Source organism: Mizuhopecten yessoensis, unplaced genomic scaffold, assembly GCF_002113885.1.
Source record: "Mizuhopecten yessoensis strain PY_sf001 unplaced genomic scaffold, ASM211388v2 scaffold716187, whole genome shotgun sequence".
NCBI classification, from domain to species: Eukaryota; Metazoa; Mollusca; class Bivalvia; order Pectinida; family Pectinidae; genus Mizuhopecten; species Mizuhopecten yessoensis.
Genome location: NW_018479991.1, coordinates 219,555 through 229,272, shown reverse-complemented (window position 1 = coordinate 229,272; position 9,718 = coordinate 219,555). Strand labels below are relative to the sequence as shown.

Genomic DNA, 9,718 nt, shown 5'->3' with positions numbered 1-9,718 from the left:
TCTGTATACTGTATACTGGCTAACTACAGAAACACTACCAGTACATCAGTATAGCCCGCGGAGGCTACGGAGGTAACTCTCTTATATCTGTATACTGTATACTGGCTAACTACAGAAACACTACCAGTACATCAGTATAGCACGCGGAGGCTACGGAGGTAACTCTTATATCTGTATACTGGCTAACTACAGAAACACTACCAGTACATCAGTATAGCCCGCGGAGGCTACAGAGGTAACTCTTTTATCTGTATACTGTATACTGGCTAAATACAGAAACACTACCAGTACATCAGTATAGCCCGCGGAGGCTACGGAGGTAACTCTCTTATATCTGTATACTGTATACTGGCCAACGACAGAAACACTACCAGTACATCAGTATAGCCCGCGGAGGCTACGGAGGTAACTCTCTTATATCTGAATACTGTATACTGGCTAACTACATAAACACTACCAGGACATCAGTATAGCCCGCGGAGGCTGCGGAGGTAACTTTTATATCTTTATACTGGCTAACTACAGAAACACTACCGGTACATCAGTATAGCCCGCGGAGGCTGCGGAGGTAACTCTTATATCTGCATACTGGCTAACTACAGAAACACTGCCAGTACATCAGTATAGCCCGCGGAGGGTGCGGAGGTAACTCTGATATCTGTATACTGCCTAACTACAGAAACACTACCAGTACATCAGTATAGCCCAACGAGGCTACGGAGGTAACTCTCTTATATCTGTATACTGTATACTGGCTAACTACATAAACACTACCAGTACATCAGTATAGCCCGCGGAGGTTGCGGAGGTAACTCTTATATCTATATACTGGCTAACTACAGAAACACTACCAGTACATCAGTATAGCCCAACGAGGCTACGGAGGTAACTCTCTTATATCTGTATACTGTATACTGGTTGACTTTTTCCCTACGCCGTTAAACTAAAAAAGAGCTAGTGTTAATTTTGTCTTTTACATTTGATTCCTTTGTTTGTTATTTTGTTTACTAATGTTCAATGTAACGAAAAATGGCCTCGTAACAGAAGGTGAAAACGGTGAAAGTTTTACTGCGGTGAAAATTACCCGGTATACGGTACTGTTAATGATAAAAGTTCAAAATGTTTTTACTATTATTGCACCATATAACCTTGCAACTTTCAGGTTGTGCAATTTGCCTTCAACCCTGGGAAAAGAGCTCAATAAATACAACACTATCTTACAAATATGATTTGTCTAAAATAAGCCATATATTATCCTGATACCTCTGTATTAACATAGGTTTGACCGTTTGTTTTGTATGTTGTCAATTTGCTGTACAGGACAGCCTATAGATTCAGGATATTTTATTTAATGTCTTGAATATTCATCCTTTAATATTGATACTATTAATGAATATTCATTGACACTGAGTGAGTCATGATAACAATATTTATTTGTTTACGTCCAGCTGTGGTCCAGGTTCTACGCGAGAACGTGATAGCAGACCTCGGTGAGGAGTACACTAGATTACTGGAAGTGTGTAGCATGGACGCCTGTGGCAGTGCCAGTGATGTGGAAAACGGAGAAGATTTCACACATGGCCTCAAGGTATATAGTATAAATCACCCGCGTTTTGTGGGGTTTCTATGAGGTCAGACATCTTTGAATTCCTCTTCTATTGACTATAAATTCAAGCAATGGGAATCAGTTTCAAAATCAAATTCATTGACAGGATTATGTTATTAACTTGTGATCGATGCGTGATCACATGAAAGGGTCTGTAATATATATGTCTAATTAAAACACTATACAAGTTCAATGAAGACATTTGAAATATGTTTATGCATAAAATATTAAACTTTTGAGCCAGATCATTGGTTTTGGTAAAAAAGGAAAACCTACTAGCGTTTTTATTTGATTGATATTCAGAATATTGCTATATCATTAAGTTTTTTCTGTCATTTTGATGTGATTTGTCTTATATTAAATATATTTGTATATCCGGCCCTTGTTCCAGGGTGAAGCTGGCGAAGGATCATTATTGGGAAAGATCTCCAATGTAGTGAAGAGTAAAGGGGCAGAGATGAAGCAGAAACTCACTGACTATATCAAAAACGAACACCAGCTTCCAGAGAGGTGAGTCAGGCTGCAGGCATATATCTATAGAAAAGTGGAGGTTCATTAACATATATCTATAGAAAAGTGGAGGTTCATTGACATATATCTATAGAAAAGTGGAGGTTCATTAACATATATCTATAGAAAAGTGGAGGTTCATTAACATATATCTATAGAAAAGTGGAGGTTCATTAACATATATAGAAAATTTGAGGTTCATTAACATATATCTATAGAAAAGTGGAGGTTCATTAACATATATCTATAGAAAAGTGGAGGTTCATTAACATATATCTATAGAAAAGTGGAGGTTCATTAACATATATCTATAGAAAAGTGGAGGTTCATTAACATATATAGAAAATTTGAGGTTCATTAACATATATCTATAGAAAAGTGGAGGTTCATTAACATATATCTATAAAAAAGTGGAGGTTCATTAACATATATCTATAGAAAAGTGGAGGTTCATTAACATATATCTATAGAAAAGTGGAGGTTTATTAACATATATCTATAGAAAAGTGGAGGTTCATCAACATATATATCTATAGAAAAGTGGAGGTTCATTAACATATATCTATAGAAAAGTGGAGGTTCATTACCAATATTGTGAGAGGAAGGTTTGACATAAATTGCAGTAATAACCTTTGGTTGCTGTAAGAAACTTAACAAGAAACTTAACATGGTTCGTCATTGTGCTACACAAGATCTGCAAACCTCTCAGAAACATAGTGTGAACAGTGTGTTTGATTTGAATTTCCAATTGAATATGTCATAATGGCAAAACACAAATTTAGAAAGTTTCACTTGAAGTGTTAAGGTTACAGCCTCATATTAAACATTTGTGATTAAAATTGTATCAGTTGTCAGCTTGTCTTGGCCTTTTGTGATTATTTGTTAGCTGTCAGCCTCGGCCTGTTGTGACCATTATTACAAACATCGTTGTTATGTATGGGTGACTGCTGTTGTAGACATGTCAGTAACACAGACAGGGTGGGCAAGCGCTACCGGAACATGGAGAACGTCTTCTCCATTGGTGATGATGATGATGGTAAGTAGCCACAGATCTGTAATGATAATCCAAAGTGTTCACTCTAAACCAATAATCACTGTGACGTGTACTGGGAACCAACTTATCAGAGGTGTTGTACGCACAGTCTACGGCAAACTAACTCTACTCCACACTAAACGTGACGCTAGAAATAACAATATGGGTGTTGTTTGTCTTTATATTTCCCATCCATATTATTAAGTCTACTTTATATCAAATGTCGTATTTAACTAAAAGCATCCCTATGTGGTGCAGATTCAAAATTATACAGATGGAAAAGCTGACCCCCTTGGGGGCTGAGGGGCGAGCCAAAATGGGGTAGTTTGGCCATATTGTATTAAGGTAATAGGATTGTGACGCCATTTCTCAGTAGAATTTCTTCAAACTTTGTAGTTGAATTGGTTTGAAGTAAAGAAAATTTTCTGCCACGAAAAAAATATAGGTTGTCAGATTTTGAAGGTTTTTAAATGGAAATTTTATGTAAAAATGGAGTGAATTTTGAAAAAAAATGAAAGACAATCTTTTACAAAATAATGTCAAAAAAAACAATACTGACATAGATTAGTATTGCATTAATGTATATCCATTTAATAAATGCTGAAGTTGTGTAAGATTAATTACATATAAACGATTAAAAATTGACATTTTATAATAAAACCATATACAAATAGTAATTGCATGCAAGAGTTATCGTTCTTGAAAAACTTCACAGTAGTGAAATAGGTAGCCGGTTTCCTGAAGTACAGAAAAATGGACAAATGTGACTCATTGATAAAAAAAACCTGATTTAATGCCTGGAATGCTTTGAAATACATTAATATTGAGAGAAAACATTTGTCTGTCAAAAATAAACAATATTCATCAGTTTAATATTAAACATTAAAATATGCGGAAATTGTGATACTGTCTCCCTACATTGGATTTTCAACTAGGGATGTACTTCCTATTTCCGTTTATCAATACACTCCTGTGACCTTAAGGGACTTCTCAGATGGTTGGTATTCAAAATTGTACAAATGTAGGGGCTGATAGAAATTCAATCGCAAAACTGTAAAGTTTTTTTTATTACATACCAAGTGATTCTTACTGAAGTGATACAGCCAGTTTTATTACAGACCTGGCAAATCTTACTGTAGTGATACAGCCAGTTTTATTACATACTTGGTGAAGGGCTAGACATTTAAAAATCTAATCCCTTGGGTTGAGATTTTTGTCTCGCTGCCACGAAGTAGCAGTAGTGAGACAAAGGTGTTGCTATGACGGCGGCGTCAACATTCAGTTTTTGCGTTCAAGTTAGTTTCACTGAAGGTATAAGTGCTAGACCAACCAAACCTGGACTATAGATGCATCTTAGGTAATACATCTCAGCCCATGCATCTAATGCTGGATGCGGCCTATCCTTCATGGTCCATTGACTTTGTCAGCATCTCCATCAACATTTAGTTTTTGCGTTTAAGTTAGTTTCTCTGATATGTGCACTGATGGTCAAAGTTGGGCAGAGGTGAGACATATCAATCCGAATGGCTTGTTCTGTCTTAGCCCTAAGTTGGGAAACGATTCTATTAATCCCTGGTTAGCTGTGAGGTGTAGATTATTTAAACCTGGTTAGCTGTGAGGTGTAGATTATTTAAACCTGGTTAGCTGTGAGGTGTAGAACATTTTAACCCTGGTCGGAAAACTAATGTTGGATTTAAAATAATCATGAATATATTTTCTTTACCTTGAATGATCACTGTACATGTTTTAATGTGAGTGAAGACACACTAAGTAGGACCATGCTTATCATGAAGTCCTGTGTTATGCCCCGGGCGATACGGTTGTGCTTGGTATACCTGATAATGACCAGTGGGCACTGATATAGAACAGTTGTTAATAAGAAAAATGATGTTTACTTTGCAGCTGAAGATCCGACAATGGGCTCATCCGACGATGAGAGGAAGGAAACGATAAGTCTGGAGACTTGGCTGAAGAAACCAAACATGGTGTACACATGTAAATGTCAGGAGGTTATCTCCAACGGTTACATGTATCCTACGTAAGTCATCTCCAACAGATACATGTATCCTACATAAGTTATCCCCAACAGATACATGTATCCTACATAAGTTATCTACAACAGATACATGTATCCTACGTAAGTTATCTCCTACGGTTACATGTATCCTACATAAGTTATCTCCAACAGATACATGTATCATACAAAGTTATCTCCAACAGATACATGTATCCTACATAAGTTATCCCCAGCAAATACATGTATCCTTCATAAGTTATCTACAACAGTTACATGTATCCTACATAAGTTATCCCCAACAGATACATGTATCCTACATAAGATATCCCCAACAGATACATGTATCCTACATAAGTTACCAACGGTTACATGTATCCTACGTAAGTCATCTCCAACAGATACATGTATCCTACATAAGTTATCCCCAGCAAATACATGTATCCTTCATAAGTTATCTACAACAGTTACATGTATCCTACATAAGTTATCCCCAACAGATACATGTATCCTACATAAGTTACCAACGGTTACATGTATCCTACGTAAGTCATCTCCACCAGATACATGTATCCTACATAAGTTATCCCCAACAGATACATGTATCCTACAAAAGTTATCTCCAACACATGTATCCTATGTAAGTTATCTACAACAGATACATGTATCCTACGTAAGTTATCTCCAACAGATACATGTATCCTTCATAAGTTATCCCCAACAGATACATGTATCCTTCATAAGTTATCTACAACAGTTACATGTATCCTACATAAGTTATCCCCAACAGATACATGTATCCTACATAAGATATCCCCAACAGATACATGTATCCTACATAAGTTACCAACGGTTACATGTATCCTACGTAAGTCATCTCCAACAGATACATGTATCCTACATAAGTTATCTCCAACAGATACATGTATCATACAAAGTTATCTCCAACAGATACATGTATCCTACATAAGTTATCTCCGACGGTTACATGTATCCTATGTAAGTTATCTCCAATAGATACATGTATCCTACATAAGTTATCTACAACAGATACATGTATCCTACGTAAGTTATCTACAACAGATACATGTATCCTACATAAGTTTTCTCCAACAGATACATGTATCCTACATAAGTTATCTCCAACAGATACATGTATCCTACATAAGTTATCTCCAACAGATACATGTATCCTACATAAGTTATCTCCAACAGATACATGTATCCTACATAAGTTATCTCCAACAGATACATGTATCCTACATAAGTTATCTCCAACAGATACATGTATCCTACATAAGTTATCTCCAACAGATACATGTATCCTACATAAGTTATCTCCAACAGATACATGTATCCTACATAAGTTATCTCCAACAGATACATGTATCCTACATAAGTTATCTCCAACAGATACATGTATCCTACATAAGTTATCTCCAACAGATACATGTATCCTACATAAGTTATCTCCAACAGATACATGTATCCTACATAAGTTATCTCCAACAGATACATGTATCCTACATAAGTTATCTCCAACAGATACATGTATCCTACATAAGTTATCTCCAACAGATACATGTATCCTACATAAGTTATCTCCAACAGATACATGTATCCTACATAAGTTATCTCCAACAGATACATGTATCCTACATAAGTTATCTCCAACAGATACATGTATCCTACATAAGTTATCTCCAACAGATACATGTATCCTACATAAGTTATCTCCAACAGATACATGTATCCTACATAAGTTATCTCCAACAGATACATGTATCCTACATAAGTTATCTCCAACAGATACATGTATCCTACATAAGTTATCTCCAACAGATACATGTATCCTACATAAGTTATCTCCAACAGATACATGTATCCTACATAAGTTATCTCCAACAGATACATGTATCCTACATAAGTTATCTCCAACAGATACATGTATCCTACATAAGTTATCTCCAACAGATACATGTATCCTACATAAGTTATCTCCAACAGATACATGTATCCTACATAAGTTATCTCCAACAGATACATGTATCCTACATAAGTTATCTCCAACAGATACATGTATCCTACATAAGTTATCTCCAACAGATACATGTATCCTACATAAGTTATCTCCAACAGATACATGTATCCTACATAAGTTATCTCCAACAGATACATGTATCCTACATAAGTTATCTCCAACAGATACATGTATCCTACATAAGTTATCTCCAACAGATACATGTATCCTACATAAGTTATCTCCAACAGATACATGTATCCTACATAAGTTATCTCCAACAGATACATGTATCCTACATAAGTTATCTCCAACAGATACATGTATCCTACATAAGTTATCTCCAACAGATACATGTATCCTACATAAGTTATCTCCAACAGATACATGTATCCTACATAAGTTATCTCCAACAGATACATGTATCCTACATAAGTTATCTCCAACAGATACATGTATCCTACATAAGTTATCTCCAACAGATACATGTATCCTACATAAGTTATCTCCAACAGATACATGTATCCTACATAAGTTATCTCCAACAGATACATGTATCCTACATAAGTTATCTCCAACAGATACATGTATCCTACATAAGTTATCTCCAACAGATACATGTATCCTACATAAGTTATCTCCAACAGATACATGTATCCTACATAAGTTATCTCCAACAGATACATGTATCCTACATAAGTTATCTCCAACAGATACATGTATCCTACATAAGTTATCTCCAACAGATACATGTATCCTACATAAGTTATCTCCAACAGATACATGTATCCTACATAAGTTATCTCCAACAGATACATGTATCCTACATAAGTTATCTCCAACAGATACATGTATCCTACATAAGTTATCTCCAACAGATACATGTATCCTACATAAGTTATCTCCAACAGATACATGTATCCTACATAAGTTATCTCCAACAGATACATGTATCCTTCATAAGTTATCTACAACAGTTACATGTATCCTACGTAAGTTATCTCCAACAGATACATGTATCCTACATAAGTTATCTGCAATAGATACATGTATCCTACATAAGTTATCTCCAACAGATACATGTATCCTACATAAGTTATTTCCAATAGATACATGTATCCTACATAAGTTATCTCCAACAGATACATGTATCCTACATAAGTTATCTCCAATAGATACATGTATCCTACATAAGTTATCTCCAACAGATACATGTATCCTACGTAAGTTATCTCCAACAGATACATGTATCCTTCATAAGTTATCTCCAACAGATACATGTATCCTACATAAGATATCCCCATCAGATACATGTATCCTTCATAAGTTATCTACAACAGATACATGTATCCTACGTTAGTTATCTCCAACAGATACATGTATTCTACATAAGTTTTCTCCAACAGTTACATGTACCATAACGAGGAAGATGCAGTTTGGAATTTTGTAAGAATTTTACGATGTGTTATACAGTTTCTTTTTCTCGATCCACAGATATCTTTTTGTGACAGACTCCCATCTGTATGTCCTTCGAGAGATCACCTCTCGTAAAGGCATGGCGCACATCCAGGCACGACGAGCACTCGGCAGCATTGTCAAAATTACATCAAAAAAGAGACATCCGGAACTGATCACGTTTAAATACGGGTGTACGGAGGACGATAACTCTATAACTGTGTCAGACTTGGAGCGATTCTTAATTCCAAAAGCAGGCGAGGCAACAAAAGTGATAAAGACACAGATTATGAAAGTGCTTGATGCACTTGAGCGGTGACAATGATTGGCTGTTGTTGATATGCCCTCTTGTGTGTGCAAGAATGAGGGTTATTTTGTTTGTTATATTTAGGGTTAATTTTTAGAATGTGATGATTTTTGAAATTTCCAAGATATCTGACGGTGAATATTAGAGAGCTTTTAGCAGATCATGATGAGTTCTCAACATCAACTCTTGCATTGGACACAGTTTTAATGACTGTTATAGAGGGGGGGGGGGGGGGGGGGGGCATCATTTCCCAATAACGTATTTTGACCTCAGGGTCACCTTACCATCGGGATCAAAATACCATACTACAATGGTATTCACTACATAACTATTTAGAACAGGAGTACTTTATAGAGTTTGCAAGCAGAATTATAAAGTTCTAATTTTCCAGATGCCCTGTCAATGAAAGAAATCCAATGACCTCCCTTGGAGTTGTTAGACCTGGTGTTACTTTGATGTTTGTACCTCAATGGTAGATCTTGTGACATAATGAATACAGTGTTACACTGAGTTACCACACCTGTTCCTGTGAAGTCAACTTGTGTAGGGGGTTTACTGGGGCTTATCTCATTAGTATCTAAAATCTTGTTTTATAAACTGATTGCAGTAAACATTTAAATTCAAGTTCCAAGCCACTTGTTATTTTAGATAGGATAAGTAATAATCAAAAGAATTTAGTATGTGAGGCCCGGTTTGATGGTGAATGCTAGCCGTGCGTATTTACACACAATTAATGAGGTCATAATGGACTACGATTCATCTAAAACATGTCC

At 35.9% G+C, this 9,718-nt stretch overlaps 1 protein-coding gene across 1 annotated transcript in view; it reads left to right on the top strand.

Moving 5' to 3' along the window:
• LOC110442001 (TBC1 domain family member 23-like) overlaps window positions 1-9,180 on the top strand; it is a 40,138-nt gene extending 30,958 nt beyond the window's left edge. The window contains exons 13-17 of the mRNA XM_021485377.1: window positions 1,449-1,588; window positions 1,998-2,116; window positions 3,073-3,152; window positions 5,052-5,187; window positions 8,678-9,180. Coding sequence (XP_021341052.1) covers window positions 1,449-1,588; window positions 1,998-2,116; window positions 3,073-3,152; window positions 5,052-5,187; window positions 8,678-8,957 — 755 coding nt within the window. The 3' untranslated portion in view covers window positions 8,958-9,180. The remainder of the gene's footprint in view (window positions 1-1,448; window positions 1,589-1,997; window positions 2,117-3,072; window positions 3,153-5,051; window positions 5,188-8,677) is intronic.
• Window positions 9,181-9,718: the final 538 nt, after the last annotated feature.